The sequence below is a fragment of the Branchiostoma lanceolatum genome, chromosome 9 (assembly GCF_035083965.1).
Source record: "Branchiostoma lanceolatum isolate klBraLanc5 chromosome 9, klBraLanc5.hap2, whole genome shotgun sequence".
Classification (NCBI taxonomy): domain Eukaryota; kingdom Metazoa; phylum Chordata; class Leptocardii; order Amphioxiformes; family Branchiostomatidae; genus Branchiostoma; species Branchiostoma lanceolatum.
This window is the reverse complement of record NC_089730.1, coordinates 10646307-10665124: the sequence shown is the minus strand read 5'-3', so window position 1 is coordinate 10665124 and position 18818 is coordinate 10646307. Positions and strand designations below refer to the sequence as shown.

The window sequence follows — 18818 nt, the reverse complement described above, 5'->3', positions numbered from 1 at the left end:
AAAACAGTGTTAAATGATTTATAGTTTATCAAACCATCTGTGTGACGTGTTTTCCTAACCTTCGTGGCCCTTTTCACGTGCATTCGCTTCGATGTTGGGGGTGTCCTAGAGGTTGTCCTCCATTGGATCAAGTCAGTGGCCTTCTGTGCCATTGAATTTGCAATGATAAATGTGGAGCAAATGGTTTCAAAATAATTTAGAGAGCTTCGCCCAAAACGTACAAGAGCACAGAAAGGATGTAACGGAAAAAGTTGACATGACAGGAGAGCACATACGTTGACTGTAGGTACTTGTAATATGTTGTTTTAAGTAAAATTATGGTAACGGAAATATTCAATTATATGACAAAAACTGACAGCTGAGACTGAGTTTTCGATTCAACATTATCATAATTCATCCAGGTGAATTGGGCGTTATGCTTATAGATACTAGATTTTATGATCTTATCGTTACACAACGCTAATGCTAACATTACATATACCTCATGTAAGACACATTTATATGTAAGATGATGTCTTTGTGTAATTTTGTGCAATCAATTGGCAAAGTTACAAACATGACTTACATGTACATATGTGTTTTTTGACATATTGCAAGCTGTGTTACGTTTATGTCTCATAAACAAGGGACATTTATATAACTCATAGGAAGTTCTTGAGAATGACAACAACAACAACATATCAGTACAGTGTAACTCATGAAGATAAGCTTTTGTACTTTATTTTTCATTTGAGACCCCAACTTTTCGCTCAGCCATCCAATGTCTTCCCTCAATGAAATGTTTAACGTATAATTATGGTATAATACCTATTAATAGAGTAGAGTTTCCTTTCGAAATGTTATTAGGTGCGTGAACTGCTTAGAGGTGCAATATAACCTTGGGCGGTTGGGGGAGCCACTTCATGGGCTGAATTTATATTTGCTGGTGAAAATTGTCGGAGGTTTTACATTTTGGTAGCTCCCTTCGATGATACAAGGTCATATGACGAACTTCAATTCAGATTTCATTCTATCTATCAACCCGCATTGAACTTATTCTAGGCTCAATATTCCATGGAAAGACAATCTCTTATCATGTATGCCACCTACTCCTATTCTCATTCTAGATGATATGCTTGTTTTTGTTTTCTTAAAGATCAAAGTCAGTGCGCAGATAAAATGAACTTAGCTGTTTCTCTGATAACTTATCTTCTCTGCATTCTGTTTCTTCAGTCGACCGGATCTGAAAGGAAAGTAGATGCAGGATTATTGTTAGATTTCTGCAAGGTTAACTCCCGTTGAGCATTGTCCTGAAATAAAGGTGTCTTTGATTTTGCCCATGATTTATAGAAACTGTGCAGGGAAACATATAGGTCGGTCAGGGGAACAGGTACTGGGGTTATAGCGCATACGTAGGTCCAGAGTTGATGTACTATCCGAAATGCCGTGTCTGAATTCCGTGGCTTCGATATGTGCTGATCTTATCTATACGCTACTTACAATTTTGTAAAACATAATCGATACTACAGTAGATTCCGCAAATCTGTATAGCCCATTTGTCGGCGCATGTTATACGTCTGTCCGGAATACTAGTATACGACAGTCCAGAAAAGCGCCCGACGGGAGGGGGTCGAATATTTACATATTTAGTCATTACCGATTCGGTAACGGCATAAACTACGCACCCATCTGACAGATGTAGGGGAGAGTCTTGGAGCCCCTGGTCAGGTCCCACCGCTGGTCCTCCAGTAAGACTCCATAGTTCCCGCGGTAATAAGGGGTGTGGCCGCTCCTCCAGTTGGTGTAGCCCTCCAGCTCCGTCCCGTCGCTCCACAACAAGTGGTGGGAGCGGAGATCGTCCAACCCGATGAAATATTGCCTAAGAAGAATCAAAATTTCTGTATGTCAAAACGCTGACGCCGGTGCAGTGGCCTGGATGGTAAAGTGTTCGTCTTCTACACGGTAGGTCGTGAGTTCGATCCCCGGCCGGGTACCGATATTGCTTTCTCTGCTTAGCACTCAGCATTTGGAAAAGAATATGGTAGTTTAACACACATCACTACCAGCGGACCAGCCCACTGCTGTAGAGACTTGCACAAATGCGTGGCACAAGGGCTATAGAAATGGAGATGGGCGCCACCCCTTTGCGTCTTTTCAATACGCCCAGGTCACTTTAACTGAGATGCGAACTAATGCTGTCTTCAGTAGTTACTCCCGTGAATACTTTCATCAAGTTGGAAAATCCCTGTGTACCAAGGTTCTTTATTCACAACCAGGATCTGTATGTATAATCAACAGTCGCCGTTTCAGTGACCGTCTGTCACCATCGTCACGACAATACTGGCTGGTGCTATTCCACACTGCAGCTAGGTGTCGCTGCTAACAGTGCGGTCCCAAATGTATTTGAGTATTGACAATTACATACAAGAATACTTATTGTCATCTATGCAAAAACAGTTTTTTAGTAGTTACTGTAAGAGACATGGGCCTTTACAAACACGTTGCCAATAGTTTTATAACGAGGTAGGTAGTCTTTGAGTAATATCGAGAGTTTTAAGACCCAAAACTCACGACTTGTACTGTTGCCTGTTGTTCCGGAGGTAGTTCTCGATGAACCCCTGCACATCGGCGTCCTTGATCATGGCGAGTTTCCCGCCGAGGAGCATACAGCTCTCTCTAGCGTCCAGGTACGTCAGCCAGCCCCCCGACAGCGAGGAGAACCAGAAACACTGATTCTCGTACACGCCGAAATCTCCACTGGATACAAGGTCGGGGTACAGATCCGGACACGCTGAAGTAGGGGACAGTTATTAAATTATACATCTAGTTATGCCTCTAACGCGGAATGCCCAATGTAACGGAAAAGGTGAATCCAGAAACGTTACAGTCGATCTCGGACCACAACATCTGCTTGGATATTACTCAAATCGAGATGGTAGAAAACAAGCACGTATTGTTGTACATTACAGTATTAAATGTGGAATATGCGGAGCAAATTACTATCATGTATCCAAACTGAATCACGTGTACTTTATGAAATAGTACACTGGCTATCTAATACTGCACGTAGTACAAAACTTTGGCTCTCTTTTAGCAGTTTACACGTAATTCAAAAAGTCGCACTTGTATCTCAACCAGTGAAACAAATACAGAACATGAGTTCTTACATGCACAGCTCCTTCCGTCTGCTCTCAGAACAAGCCCGTCCTGACATGCGCAGAGATACGACCCGACAAGATTGATACAGAGCTGTTCACAATCGTTCATGTCCGGGTTTTCACATTCATCTGCATCTGAAACAAATAGTACAAAATTATCTGTATAACCATCGAGCAAGTATGTTTCACTATTGAAACGTAAACATGAATGGGGACATTCTGTTGGTACTGATGTCTAGCGGATTTTGGCGACGCCTCAGGGTTTGAAATAAGCCCAACTATTTTTCCATGAGTTCCCTAGGGAGTTGTTTTTGGCCACATCTCCCCAGTATGGCATTTGTTGCAAAGGACAGGAAAATCTTCAACTTTTGAAGAGAGCTGGATGCCTTGTATTTGGGATAAGATTTTCTTTTTGTTTCTTGCAAATCCTACCTTCAAAAGTTTCCTTCCAAACCTCCAGAAGCATGACAGGAATGTCTTCACATGACGTCATATCTGTGACGTCAGCCCTGGCGAAAACGTCACGTTGCAGCCTGGTTACCCCTGTGTTGTCGCAGATGACGCGTGCATACGTCACACGGCCGATCTGGGTGCGCTGAGCTGCCGTGAACACACCGACGTTCTCGTGCCAAAATCTTGAATCAAAGCAGAGAGAATATATAGAAAACGTGAGCATCCAATCCATACAACGTTAGAACTTAGAAGCGAAATTGATAACCAGGCAAAGTCTATCGACTCCACCCTCGAGGCGTCGCCAAAAAGACTTCTGAGACGTTTATTTGGACGGATTGGTACCAAAGTAATGCCCAAGACGTGTTCATACCTGTCTCCTTGTCGTATCAACTTCAGCTGTTCCGCAATGAGACATCTGAAGGTTGGCCCCGCTCGCCCCCCGGTCACGTGGTCCTCCAACAGTCCAGCAACCCACAAGTCAACGTTGCTGACGTCACCGTACACGTCAGACAGCTTCTGACGGACGTCAGCATCTGACATCTCACCAGAAAGGTCGTCGAACGATTCTGGAAACAGAATAACATGATGACGTTTCATTAAGTCAATAATTCTCACAAAGAGACGGTTTCAGTACCGGAATTTAAATCAGTTATGATATATTCCAGCATATTTCCAAAATAATACGTTGGACTCAACATGTTGATTTACTCGTATCTGTTAATTTACATTTATGTATAGGTTAATTATCCACTTGACTGTTTGTATGTATAGATGTAGTAGACCTTGCAAAAGTCGCTGTACTTTTGTTTATTCAGATTTCATCTATTCTGGTACGTTTGCGTTTTCCCTAATGTCTGTATGTGAAGACTAAAGCTTCCTCGCCTGCTGGCGGCATATTACAGAGGTCCCGCCAGTTGTTGTAGAACGGTATGCCGTGGTCCCTCCCCCGCTGGATGGTGATGGCGGCTACGTCTAGGCCGGGCTGGTCAGGCTGGGCGAACAGGTTCTGAGTCAGGTCTTCATGTATGACCTATGATGTGGGAGGAGTAAGAAATAAGTTTCATGGTGATAATGTTGATCTAGCAGATTTCCCGTCTTCTCTAACTCGCACATGCGCATTAGGGCCCAGGGGCTGCTCCCAAGAGACGTAATTTTCCATTCTGATGTAGAGGATCTTTCATGAATACACGTTGACGTTGTTCTACAAACGTCTGTGTGCGTGTGTTTTCTGATTAAGAGGGATTGGACAAAATAATTTGTTAAATAACGATGTTTCAAGAAGTGAGCGTCCTTCAGAGTAAGTATACCTCATGTAATAAACTTAAAAAAAGCTAGCTGTGTGTTCCATATTTCCTTTCAATGCTGACTACGACCTTATATCTGTAAGTTAAATGTTTCGAGAACTGAAGTCTTAAAGCAAGTGAACCCATGTGCCAAACTTAGATTAAGCTGAATATGTGTTTTTTAATGATAACTACGAATGTATATCTGTAACTGAAGTATTCCTTACATTTGTTGGTGTTGCGAGCTTGGTCGGACTCCCGATCATTCCTCTGACCAGTGGGTCGATGCCACTTTCCTTCACAATCCGCCAGGGGGCGAAAAACGTGTCGCGTAGGGCGACGTTTCCTATAACAGGGTCCTCTGCATAGTTCTGGACAAAAAGGTGGAACGATAAAGTCTTATAAGATTCATCTTTTATCTTTTTATCAAAGACCATGTCCTTCAGAAAATATCACAGCGCTGGATTCCAAACTGCATAAATCAAGCCTTTCAGCTATGTGTCACAACTCAACATGCTTTGCTTTCTTCAAAAACTAGTTGACTCTCACACTATTATGTTGTTGCTTGACTTAATTGTAAAGTTACCTCGTCGTAACGCTTCACCAGTGGTGCAGTCGCGGCGTCGTTGAGCCGGAAGGCTGCCATGGCAACCGCGTTTCGCACGGACGGGTCGACGTCAGGGTCGTATTCGACATACTCCCCCACATCTTCCATTGCTACAATAAGAAATCAAAATCATTATCACTTAGTGTTAACAATATAATCATTGTCTGTGTTGTCTATGTAGCTGTATTCTTCGTTCAAAGCGAACACCTGAATGCTATACTAAACATGAGCAGCTATCTCGGTCATCTAGTCTACCATTCAAAAAGTACGACCATAGCGTGTCCAGAACACGAGATATCAAAACCGAACGTTCCGATATAGTACCCTAACAAACCGCTAGGGGCGCAAGATCTAATCCTTTCAAGGTCTCACGAAGACGGATTAGATTAGAAGAATTATCAAGACCTTCCGTCCAGACCTTCTCGAGTAATGCTGCTAAATCACATACAAACATGCATAGATGCATCTCAACACTACAAAAAACATAACCTGCTTGGCAAAGGTGATCGTGTAAATCATGAATTTAATCGAACAGGCGTAAAGGACGCGGCTACCGTCCGGTCCCAGGATCTTCGGCAGGTACTCCGAAAAGGTGATGTGTGCTATCTCCGCCGCCACGATGCTGCGGGCCTCCTGGTAGAGCCGGTCGCCGCTCCAGTGCGGGTTGAGCACGCGGAGCTGCCGGGCCAGTCTGTTGTGCTCCCGGACCCAGATGGTGTGAGAGGCGATGGCCCTGTTGTCCTCGTTCACACGACTGTCGCCGGCGAGGAAGCACGGGACAGTGTCGCCACCTGCCGGGTCCTGTAAGATACATGGAATGATTTTGCTTGCTACTTGCTTGCTTGCTTGATCATAAAGGATAAGAAGCAGGCAAATCAAATACTATCGACTCCGCCCTTAACTTGTCGCCAAAAATACTTCGGAGACGTTTGTTTGGACGTTCTGGTGTCAAAGTAATTCTCAAGACGTTTTCTTGCATCTCGCCTGTCTCCTTATCGTATCGCCTTGAACAGTTCCTCTCTAACAAATTCGTTGCGTTGTTTTCATGTTCTTTAGAAACATACATGTAGTCACATTTACTTACCTGTTTGCACGGGTTTTCCTCCTCCTCCTCGACCGGTAGCAGGTCCAGTCCCGAGCTGATGTCCGCCCGCTGCTGAACACGCATCAGGCCCTCATCGGTAATCAGGTCACGGAGTCTGCAAGAACAAAAACTTGCAATTTTACAGAAAAAAAAATTTAGCGGCTCTTGGTGGTTGTCAATGTACAGATGTTGGCACATTGGCGCACCAAATCCGTATTGTGTTTTTGGCACACATTTTGACAGATTAGCCAAAGTGGCTCGGTGGGCGTCAATCAACCGTCAGGGAAGGTCGTGTCCAACGCTCTAACCGCTACGCCACGCCGACGCAATTTTACAGAGGTTACAAAAATTAGGTCTATTTGCCATGTATTGTGCAGTTTTTTTTTGTGATACATTTATAAGAGAAGGCTACATGAGTTCAGCAGAAGATCTGTGTAAAATGGAGCGGTAAAATGTACAGAAGTGAAGTAGATGTTACTCACGACTGAGCCAACTCCTCCGAGGGCCCGTACACCATGGAGGCGTCGATGAAGCTGGAGACCTGGTTGATCTGTTCCCTGTCCGTCAGGTCATCAGGGCGAGACGTCTGACCGACAGCCACTGCGCACATGGAGCTGGACCGCGTGAAGGGTAGACAGGGCTGAGGGAAAAATAACCAATCAAACTGTTTATACTTGTTTCTTTCACTGTAACTTTATGTTCACTGTTTTCACCTCTGTATCGTAAACTTATCATCACCGTGAAAAAATGTTGTTATTATTTATGATTCCGTCACACATCAATTCTGTGAATCACGTGCCGCCACCGTGAAGTGTCCATTTTCCTTACACCGTGAAATTTTGCTACCGTGAAGATAAAGTGAATTACATATCACAGTCTGATCAATGGACTCGCTAAATGCACAATACGCTATATATAGATTTCTATAATACATGGCAGAGATCCAACAATGCAGGAAAACGACATGTATGGCATGAAATGACTGTTGTACAGCATGCTGTGTAAAGGCATATACGTGTACACAATACTTAGGTAGTAGGTATCTTTTGGGTAAATTTTAATTGCAGGTTTGCGGATGACGTGTACCTTCTCGGTGTTGTTTATCCGTGGGTCGTCGTCAGGAACAGGAATGGGGAAACACGGGCTGACGTTGTCACATGTGTCTGTACACAGGATCTTTCCGTCTCTGGAATAAACAGACGTATATCATCATGATTAGCCTGCTTGGTTTCGATAAACTGGCCACATAAATCCAAAGTGTAAAACTTTGACTACAACAGAATCACTGCATCATCCATGGATGCGGAATGGTTTAATTTCCAACTATCGGTGCATGTAGTATCAAAAGAGCCATTATGCCCTTTTGATACTGCCTTGCCACCGGTAGATCTACTTAGAGATTAGAATGGTTGAGCTCACGATGCCAGGACGGTACAGCCCACAGCGGTGGCAGTCTGCTCCATGTCGTGACGTAGGAACCGGCCCCACTCCGTCAGCATGTGTGTGTACTCAGGATCGTCCTCCGGCTCAGAACTGGTCAGCAGCTGGGGGAAAAGTGGGCATTACATCCGAAAATAATTTCATCAGGTTGGTAGAATATAGGGTATAGGAGATTCTTTTTACACAACCAGGTAATCTTACCTGCTAATGTTTCGGTGTCTCTCAGACACCTTCATCAGTACTCCAGTCAGAAGCTCTGATGAAGGTGTCTGACAGACACCGAGACGTTAGCAGGTGAGATTACCTGGTTGCGTAAAAAAAATCTCCTATACCCTGGTGGGCATTACAGAAGAAGAAGAACTTTATTGCATGACAATTGTACACGGTACAATGTATGGCAACAACTATTAAAATAGAGGAATAGAATAAACCTTAACATACTAATTACTAACACAATAAGGACTAGCATAAGTCTTTGATATAGTGTTATGTACAATCGAGTGTGTTTAATCATTAGTTTCGGTATTTGTTTCTAATGACAAAGCAGTCTTTTATATATTTATCTGTTTTTCAATTGTGGGGGTAAAGATATATTCAAGTCTGCCTCTTAAAATCTGTTAACATAAGCTGGGTGCTTCAATACAAAGAATAGATAGTTTTCTTCAGCACCATCTATAGAAAGATACATGGAACAGTAGTGTAGGCAGGATTGAGCGACACAAATGCATTCAGAAAACATCAACTTTCTTTTCAAACTCACAACTTTCATAAAAGTAACACTAGGCCACAAAGGATTCCTTTGTGTTATACTTAAGGCACACAAAAGCTACACATACCACATTGGAAACTTGGCGGGCACTGGGAAGAGGGAAACCGTTGTATTCCCGTGATTTGTCCCATCCAAGCGGTACGTTCCATTGGTCATCATACCGAGGCGACACAAAGCGTCTGAAGGGCTGTAGCGCAGCGCCCCAATGCGGATTGTTGATGTTGTTGCAGTTGCCGTCGGCGGTGCGATACTTGTGTATGGAACAGTTCGCTGCGGTGGTAAACTGTTCACAGCCTGACATGTTGGCGATCATGTCTCGCTGGGCAGGGGAGATGGCTTTGCGTATGTCGCACATGTCTGGAAAAGAATCCGTTTGGTTTGTTTCAATGTAGAGCCTGTTTCAAAGTTGAAAATGCAATATCGTATAGAATTACTGTATGCATATGTCCCACTTTAAGGAAAAATGTTCTCAAGAAACAACTATTTCTTAGTTTTGAAAAGGTTCAACGGTATGATATGCAATGTTGGACTAGTTTTACTTCTTAATTCGGTAACGTGCTCGAGGCACCTCCTCGAACACGGGACCCCCCTTTTCCGTCTTTCGAAAGACGGTGCAGCTCCTACCAGGATACCTTTCCCCGGATTCGAACCGTTCGAACTGGTCTCACAGTTACAAACTCATTGGATCCAGGAGCTCAGCTGTAAAGCCGCTACCAATAGACTTACAAGGACAGGGGTAACATTTCAGAAATGAAATCCTCAGGGATCCCTTTGCTCAAACACTTTTACAAAGATTCGTTAGAAACGTACCCCCGGCCGCTACCCAGTTGTTGTCGTTCTCCGTGACCCTCTCCAGCACCAGCTGCATGGTTCCCTCCACGATGGCCGCCGCGCGAGCCTCCTGATGCGCCTCCCGGCTCATGTGGTGCAGACTCTCCAGGTAGTCAAACGGTGTTCTTACCCTTCATAATCACAAACGAAACAAAAGGAAGAATGGCAACGTTCCTTACTCATAACGACGCGTTTAAAGAAGTATATCTAAAAAGATTTTAAGCATTTATTTGTTGAATACGTGGTTGTGAATAAAGAACTTTGCTGATGTCTAACCTTCATCAACGAAAGAACTTTGCTATGATTCAGTCATTCACCAACCTGATGAAATCATTCACGGAAAACAAAAGGAACTTTAAGATTAAAATTGAAATTAAAAATAAGAGACAAGATGGATGAACCACAGCTGATTCCATATAATCATCGTTTTCAATGAGTTGTAACACTGCAGTTATTGAACTTAAAAATGACATTTCCTGCGTGTTTCGACAGGCCACATCCAATGCTCCTTGTTTTATATTGTATGGTTCATACATTTCAAATGAAGCAAGGAGCTAATTTCAGATCTTTCAAAATCAACTTCACAAACAGTAGACTGCTCTCCAAGCAGAGGTTGGTGAAGAGGATTGTGACCTTATTTTGTCATATGCCCGGTTTTCTGTCGAAAATCGCCACCAAATTGGTAGAAAGTGCCGACAGAAAATGGGGCACATGACGAAAGGGTCACAATTTTCCCCACCAACCTCTGCTTGGCGAGTACGTTATAATATACATGTACAATAAGAACGCAACACAGTCAAGCTTGGACACTACAAACGAAACAATTACCTTTCCTTATCATCGTGCATCTTCTGCGTGTTTCTGATGGTGTTATCCACGTGTCTTATTGTCTCCTGTATGGAGGAGTCGACATAAACATCTCCCGGGTACCGCTCCTCATGGGTCTTCATCCGTTCTTCCCAAGCATCCTGCGACACTGGGGTAAAACACGGGCAGACGGAAGTATGGTAACGTTAAGTATGTACAGTAAGAAGGAAGAAGTCTATAGATCTGACTATTGTATATACAAGCAGACATAGCCACTTGAACAGTACTTAACAGAACTTTACGTCCACATGTAGTAAAAAGGAAATGATCAAATATAAATCTGAGTATTGTACAGACTTTGGCAAACATAGCAATTTGAACAGTACTAGTATATGCTAAAATCTGTGTTATCTTGAAGAAGTTTTGTTACTTTGTCAGTGTCATATTTTCACACGACTTAGTTAGCATATCATTTGGCTAGGTCCTACCGTTTGGTATGTGTTTATTCAATAAGAAAAATATCAAACAAGATACTGGTGTTTTGGTAAATATCTTGAGCTTTTCACTAGTGTTAAACAATAAGCCATGAACAGATATCATTTTCAAACGCCTACGTATGAACTGTTGGCTTGGCTGCTGTTGAGAATCGTCCTCATCGGGAATGGCTGCCGCATATGTCACTGCACCAAACAGACCAGAACAAACTGTATGCATCAAACAAAGTTGACATAAAAATATTATTGTATTGATGGTTATGGAGGCTCGCTATGAAACTATCTCCGATATGTTTATATGTTTACATAACAAAATACTTCCTGCTCCGATTACATGTATGATCCGCCATGCATGGGGAAAAATAATGAGTGACCGTACTGTCTTGAATATATGTTATCCGGATAACCATGACTAACTTTGGTTAGCGAAAAAACAAGTCATAACTTTATCATCATCATTTTGTCATCACAGCACAATAAACGCTTAGATAACTAACTGTGCATGACGCACACAGTCTTAAACATCTCCGCACCTGCTTTGGTATATCATATTTCCACACAGTGCCGTGTAACGTTACATTGTACGTTTACATAAGGTAGTGATAGCTGGCTCAGCAAAGCCGAGCCTTGGTGACTTACCTGTGAGAACTAGCAGCATGAACGGCCCCATAGCTCCACAGTCGGCTTAGGCTGACCTTGGGGACCAGGATAGACTGTCGACAGAAAGTTATGAAATCGTTTTGTCAACATTCATGACACTACTGGAGATTCTGTGAATTCTTCAGATCTGTGAAGAATCTACGACATAGAACGGCTGTAAGTTGCCTTCAAGTAAGGACCTGATAATAGGTGCTGTGAATTTTCCATGATTTGTTTAGACACGCCTTAAACAGTCAATCAATAATGAATAAGAAATTATAGTCCGTTCTATTCAGAAGAAACTGCGATTTAAAAGCATACCATCATGATATTACTCAAAACAAAATTCAGTAGGTCTTTGTACAAAATAAGTGATAAACTATTCTTACATGGCTCTGTAGCTGTGTTTTGAAATGTATCAAGCAATGGCTTTTAGCATTCAGAATTATTCATGTTATGAATCTTAATGGAGCTACATTATATGATCAACAATCCTGTTAAAGTCGACAAGGGCAAGGCTGCTGACGTCATACCGTCACCAAAACGAGGCGTTATCCGAGACACAATGCCGTAAACAGATCTAGAAAACTAGAATAAACGAGCTCCGACACGACACATCTGACTGTTAACCCGGACATATCTACGCTTCCATACGACGTAGGTCAATATTGTTTGATCCAAACATAGCGATGTGTACGTGCAATGAATCCAACTTCTACAGATTTCATAATGCGTGGAAAATATATTTTGACCATATCGACATTTGTAAATATGACGGGTCACTACGCAATGACCTGCTGCTGTAGAAGCAAATGTTTCAAATATTTTGTGCCTTCATTTTAACGCAGATTTCCTCTAGTGGTCGGAAACATTCCAAATTCTAGAGCCTGAATCATTACAGTCAGTGATATGCGAGCAACTCAGACTCACAAACACAAAGCAACAACAACTTAGGATGAAATCAGAAAAGGATGCTGAAGAACAGGGCGAAACTTATAGAACGCAATAAAGTCAGGACAAGAATCATTGTACAGAAGTTGAGAAAAACAATCCTCGTCTCGGCTCCGAGGGTAGAACGTAGGGTCAAGTCACTCAAGTGTACTGGTCTTTTTTTTTATAGGTACACATAATTTTCTGACAGACTGCTATTTCTGACAGTTTTCTGCCACAATATCTACAGACACTGGACATAGAGAGGGTCTCTTCCCTTAGTTAAAAGATTGCGTCTCTGCCCGTCCACATGAACAGCGACTTTAGGTAGAGAACTTTTAGAAACGCTACAATTATCCACCCAACTGCTTGGAGATTGGCGTTTGAGTGGCTGCGTAATATACACTCCGCTCTGTCTCTGAACTCCCCAAATCTACAGTAGCTAGCTCTTAAGTTAAGAAGTACTCAGGAAATAAAGTAGGTAAAGTAAGCTCCTTACCGGACTACAGAAGACGCGGCTATATCCATGGGCGCCCGGTGGTGAAGACTTGGCGGAGTGCCACACTTGCACCTGCGTAGCCTTCTACGGCTCTAGACGGAGATCCGGCTTTGTTGATCTGACATTTGCAACTTCGATTGATTCTACAAATCAGTTGCATTGTGATACATTCTGTGATACTTTGTTTTTACATTCAGATGCCTTTGTCAATGTCAACCAGGCTATGTTTTCAGGAGCGTTTGTTCCTTAGGTTTTTAAAAGTTAAGACCGGGGGACCGGCAAATTAAAAGTGCAGCTTCTACATGAAGAAATGTCATCGCTGTTTTGTTAATATCATCGGGGACCATAATATTCAATCAATAAAAAAGCAGACACAGGTAACAGTATCTATAATGTCTGCAAAGAGTGGGCCAGTCTAAATGAGTCTCTAACTGAAGCTCCTTATTCCTCAACGTGGACGTTATATAACATTCATTCGTTAAATAAGTCCTTTAATGGCTTTGCTTCGATTTATATTAATTAAAGAAGAAGGGAAAGTTATACGTACACTCCTACAGTATATATCAACCATTGAACAGACTTCTTGAAACCACTCCCCACTATAATAGTGCTTTCAGGATCAGCTCGACACTTCTGAAATCTCAACTTACGAGAGATGGACTTGACATGTGTATGTTACCTCACTGTTACAGTAGTGATGCAGAAACATCGCCAAAAATGGCAAGCGTCTGGGCCAATGCATAACTACTCGAATATCAAGGTAGATAACATTTCTGTGTAAGGAATGTTGGAAAAAGTACAACAGACAACGCTGTGAGAATAGTGCCTCTTGTATTGTCATACTTCAACTCCTGAACTTCTTTACACAGTGAGGAACTTTTAAATCTTGTCACATTAACACTGTACATAATTACAAATTGGCAGAAAGGTTTAGAACAACAACAACATTAACATATCTACTGATAACATCCATTGAAAATAGACTCATACCATCTCTTTTTTGTATTTTCTGTTTCAAAACAGCACAAACTGTAATATACAAAACACCTGAGTTGGTCACAATAATATACAAGCTCTGAGGATTGCGCATATGTAGGCATCCTGAGGTGTGGTGTCATGGTAAAGGCAGTGCGTGTGAAAACATTCAAAATTCACAAAAGCTTCACACAACAACACTGGGCCTCTACACATTAAACATTGCAAATGGCACCACTAAAATGATAGGAAATTGGCTTTTCTAAACATTCATGTTTTTCTATTGCTTGTTAATGTTATGGCTCTATCATTCAATATTCTGTTCATACACATTTTTGTTACATCTATAATGTTAAAGATTGCCATACCCGAGCTATTTGAAATCACGACTTTATGCTGAAGTCAACTGACAAGTGTTGATAATGTTAGGACTAACCATAAATATGCAAACTAGCTCCTGACTTGAAAGGCCTTACCACAAAGCAGTGTCTTCTCAATGACCAGAGTTATTTGGAGTTCATAATATGGCACTCAGCTCACCATTTGACTGGCAGCTACCACAATACATTGTTGAAGAACAAGTAGCGAGCTACAAATAGACATTGAGTTTCTATTTACATACTTGGTGCCGCAACAAGGCGTTTTAAGAAATGTATCTAATCTGACACAATATTGCCTAATCAACTTATTCATACTTTCATCATCCACACTAGAGACTGAGTTTGATTGTTTAAAGTTCTTGATCATTTGCCTTATCTGGTAAATATTTTAGCGAGGTATATTGTATCTTTAGATTGAATAGGATTGTTTGCCTGGAATCAAAACTGTACAAATTTGTGCGTTTGCACACTTGAGGTTGGCAGTATATTATTTCAGTGGCAAATTCGGAGTGAATGATTCTGTTATATTGAGCCCTATCTTGTGCCAGTGACCTTAATATCTACCCGTTTTCTATCAAAATAAATAAATCTCACATCCTGTTTTTTGATGTGTACACTTCATCAGCAAAACATCTGTTGATATAGAAAGGGTACTGAAAAATGGAAGCTGCAAAGATTTAACTCTCAAAATTAGTCAAATGCTCTCTGGAACTTCTCTAAAAGACACTTGTGATCACCCCCCTCCCACAAACACACGTGTGCACTCAAAAGTACAATCATTATGTCTTTAAAACCTTCAGACTATTTTCTCAACAGCAATGCTTTAACTTAAGGGCTTTTAGTTGTTAATTCTCAAAACAATACATCACACCGAAAACATATAGAGTTAACATCCATGGCCAAAGACCAAAAAAAGATGTACCAGTGAATGGTACTTAATGAAGGGTACTTATTTTCTATTAACCCTTGAAGGGTTATCTTCAAATATATGGCTGATGTGACTCCTTGAGCCCTGAAAGTTTGATAAGGGTACATGTCAACTATATTATTTACAAGATAAGTATAAGAGTACCCAAAATCAACTTTTTCTTCCTGCAAATTGCAATTTTTGTACCCCCTCGTGTACATTGTATCCAATAAATAAGGAGGTAGGATTGTCACAGTGGCATACATGTACATGTAAAAGAGGTGTGCCTCAATACTCTTTTGTGCTTTCAATCTCCTTACAGTTTGGAGAAAACAGATGAATATCATACAATAAGAACATGGGAGCAACCAGTAAAAAAAAAAAAGAAATCATCAAATTTTCCTTGTTTTTACAGACATGTATTTATACTGCATACCATAAAACACCTCTATATTATCTCAACCCAACCCGTGAGGTAATCCCTTAGACAATGCAGAGTTGGGGAGTCATTTCTAGTCCTGTCTCTGGATTTGACCAATTCCCACCCTTTCTTGGGAAGCAAAATACCCCCCTCTCCCCACAAAATCACATCTGTTTGAATAAGTGAAAGGAATTGATAAAAAAACTTACAGCAAATTTTGAAATCAACTGTCTTTCTTTTACTAGACAAAGATCTAGAAATGACACAAACACAACTCTGACATACAAGTTATATCATCCCCCCTTGTGCTGACAGCAGACTGCACCCGGCTGAGTTAGCGCTAGACCGACGTGGACCCTGGCTCGGGATTTCTGTCGTTCTGCGTGTGGTACCCGTGGCAGTCGTAGACCGGTAACCTCTGCGGGAGCTGTCGTGGGGTGAGGGGATTTTTGGGTGGGACAGGGGGGCTGGTACTGTCCTTTTTCTCTCTTTTAGGACCTAAAGAAGACAATGAATGACATTATACTGTTATGACATTGGCATGATACTAGAGTCAAAACTACCCAAGAAGACCTTTCAGGGAACAAATAAAATCTGGTCTATGTGGACAGGTAGTCACTATAGATTCTCAAAGCTTATGTTAAGGGGAAAAATTTTCCAAGAGACCACAAACAAGTGGTCACACAGGCCAGGTGGTCCTTATGCAGAGGTGGTCACGTGTACAGGTTTGACTGTACATTATCATTCTATCATTACTACATGTACCTGTGATGCCTGTGGTAAGTATGTTATCATAGCCTTACATGATTACAAATGTTTCACCACTGTAAACATAAGTTTCACCTGGCACAAGTGAATACAGAACTGATGTGAACATGAACCTTTACCTGTGTGAGTGTGAATGTACCAAAGTGTTGCTGTCAGCACTATGCCGATGACAAAAGCGGCAAAAGCAATGCCGACCACAGTGCCTGCCTCCAAGCCTTGGATCACAACTGGTAGATAGAAAAAACAATGCATTAGAAAGCATTTGGACTGATCCAAAGATCCTGGCAATAGAACAATGGGTATGCAGCCACAATTAGTAATAGATAGAAAATTTTGTCACGGAATATTCAACAACACACATAAAAAAATATCAACAAAAACTTCAAGTTAAATCCCAAACATTATGGAAAATATATGGTACTCACTCTGAGGACCGTGTTGTCTGGACTTGATTTTTGATTCCTCTGCTTTTCCTGCAAGAAAATTGTGTCCAATTTAATGCCTTGGTCGCAATTACCATTACAGGAGGTACCTGATTGAAAGGCTAGGATATAAACTATGGTACAACTAATTCTAGGCCACTACTAGTGGTTTACAAAATGTCAGACTCTTTTCTTTTTTCCTGATGTGAATATTATAAATTTCTCACTATCTAATTGAAACGTGAAAGTAGAAACCAAGGGAGAGATCATTAGCAATGTTCTCCTATGGGCTCCAAAACATGGACATGTACCTGTAGGCAGACCATGCACTACCTACATTCATCAACTCTGTACTTGTGAACTGTACTTTGGAAGACATGCCCAGTGCAATGGAGGATAGCGAGGGATGGAGGAGAATGGCCATGAGCCCCCGTGAGACTGTCACGACCAGATAATGATGAGACACAAACCCCCATCCTCACTCCCCCTGTAAGTTCATGATCACAGAACCTACCTTTGTGATCTGGCTGCTCGGTGCCCACACTCCCACTCACGATGAACGGCCCCAGGAAGCGATGCTGTGAGTACACGCTGCTCTTCTGTGTCCGGTGCTGTTCTGACGCTCGCTTTCTCAGGCAGAAGTCATTCAGGTCCACACACTGGAACGAGAAGAAAAAAGGCCAAAGTTCAGCACAATTATGTAACCAGTAGCACTTTCATCCAATGACAATGCCATGTTCTATACAAAAGCTACATACAGATTAAACTGCCATGTAGAATCTAGAAATCAAAGCCGTAAGGCAGTTAAGTCTTTGCTAATTAGAAGACTGTGTTGACAGTTGAATACAATTATTCTAATTCAACCACGTTTAACTTTTTTGTAACAATCTACGACATCAGTAGATTACAGATGTTTGAGAAATATCACAAACACATCATTTCAACCTCTGCCAATAGAGATGATGTTTTCAGTGCAATCTGATTCTGTGCTTGCCTGTGTTATGTGAAGAAGTTATGAATGGATGTTGATGATTTTTCAAAGACATTTTAGGGAGAGAGTGTCTTGGTGAACATAAGCTTTTGGGCCCTCTATTACCTTCTTTTCATAGCTCATCTATTTCTTTTGTCCTGAACATGCTTGAATCATGACTATGATGTTGTAGATAGCTTTTCAGCTTGGGAGGAAGTGATAGACCACATTGTAGCTTACAGAACTATCTACCCTGTTACATTATGTATCTGTTGTCCCCACCTGTTCAATCTCCGGTATATAACTGTCCCCCTCGCTGCACACGGTCAGCTGGCAGTGCAGGAACACAAACGGCATGACCACGTTCTTGGGGAGGAAGCTGAAGCGCTGCTTCTTCTGCGTAGACATACTGTCTGTGTCCAGCGGTGTGACTGCCAGGTACTGCACACTGTTACTGGTCACTGGGCATCTGGGGTGGACAAGCACACAGGTTTATAATTCACTTTTCAATGTCATTCACTATGAGATTTCTCCTATTTTTCAAAGTACAGTAGTCATTATTTTGCAAAATCATGGAGGGATCTCAGTCTGTTTCTGTTTCCTGTTCTTTCTGTATAAAATTTCACAGATTGGAACGCTCTCTTAATCTTAATTGTCAAAAGAGTAAAGAAATGTTGCTTTCAATGGAAAAATTTTGTTAACTATTTCTTAACAGTCTAATGTATGCACCGACACGTACCATGTCATATCCAGACAATACAATCAACTTGCCAAACGTTCTTGATTGATTGCTCCTTCGGCAGTGTAATTTGACATGACGGGTACTTACACTTATGGGACCAGGTAATAATGTTGTTGTTGTGGGTAGTTTTGTCTATTTTTTCGTTACATGTATTGGCTACAGAAACAATTTCATTACTGTTTGTCTCAAGGATTTCCCAATGAGACATAACAATGGGAATGGAAGGCCCTTACAGACAGTAATGGCTGTCACTGCCACCT

The 18818-nt window shown here is 41.7% G+C and overlaps 2 protein-coding genes across 3 annotated transcripts in view; both read right to left on the bottom strand.

Moving 5' to 3' along the window:
- Positions 1–1160: 1160 nt before the first annotated feature.
- Positions 1161–13213, bottom strand: LOC136442098 (eosinophil peroxidase-like). 2 transcript variants are annotated; one of them, XM_066438723.1, is made up of 20 exons: positions 12974–13213; positions 11545–11618; positions 11026–11115; positions 10433–10580; positions 9584–9735; positions 8841–9130; positions 7984–8108; positions 7651–7750; positions 7047–7204; positions 6565–6679; positions 6035–6281; positions 5460–5590; positions 5101–5244; positions 4473–4620; positions 3961–4156; positions 3570–3772; positions 3147–3272; positions 2551–2770; positions 1665–1858; positions 1161–1222 (listed from the first exon to the last, which is right to left on the bottom strand). In XM_066438723.1, the coding sequence occupies exons 2-20, from the start codon at positions 11573–11575 to the stop codon at positions 1209–1211; spliced, it is 2832 nt and encodes a 943-aa protein (XP_066294820.1). In that variant the 5' UTR covers positions 11576–11618; positions 12974–13213; the 3' UTR covers positions 1161–1208. The 2 variants fall into 2 exon arrangements, with proteins under 2 accessions (XP_066294820.1, XP_066294821.1); XM_066438724.1 differs by having other exon boundaries at positions 11026–11091.
- Positions 13214–13787: 574 nt separating this feature from the next.
- The window catches only part of LOC136441215 (transforming growth factor beta receptor type 3-like), a 32620-nt gene continuing 27589 nt past the window's right edge, over positions 13788–18818 (bottom strand). Inside the window, exons 12-16 of the mRNA XM_066437355.1 lie at positions 18099–18285; positions 17361–17505; positions 16850–16897; positions 16544–16651; positions 13788–16154 (exon numbers count right to left, since the gene is read on the bottom strand). Coding sequence (XP_066293452.1) covers positions 15997–16154; positions 16544–16651; positions 16850–16897; positions 17361–17505; positions 18099–18285 — 646 coding nt within the window. The 3' untranslated portion in view covers positions 13788–15996. The remainder of the gene's footprint in view (positions 16155–16543; positions 16652–16849; positions 16898–17360; positions 17506–18098; positions 18286–18818) is intronic.

Coding starts and splice junctions, on each gene's coding strand:
- LOC136442098 (XM_066438723.1), bottom strand. CDS start 11,575: ATGGGGCCGTTCATGCTGCTAGTTCTCACAG. Junction 11,116..11,544: donor CATGCTGCTAGTTCTCACAG/GTAAGTCACCAA, acceptor TGATGCATACAG/TTTGTTCTGGTCTGTTTGGT. Junction 6,282..6,564: donor AGGAAAACCCGTGCAAACAG/GTAAGTAAATGT, acceptor TGTATCTTACAG/GACCCGGCAGGTGGCGACAC.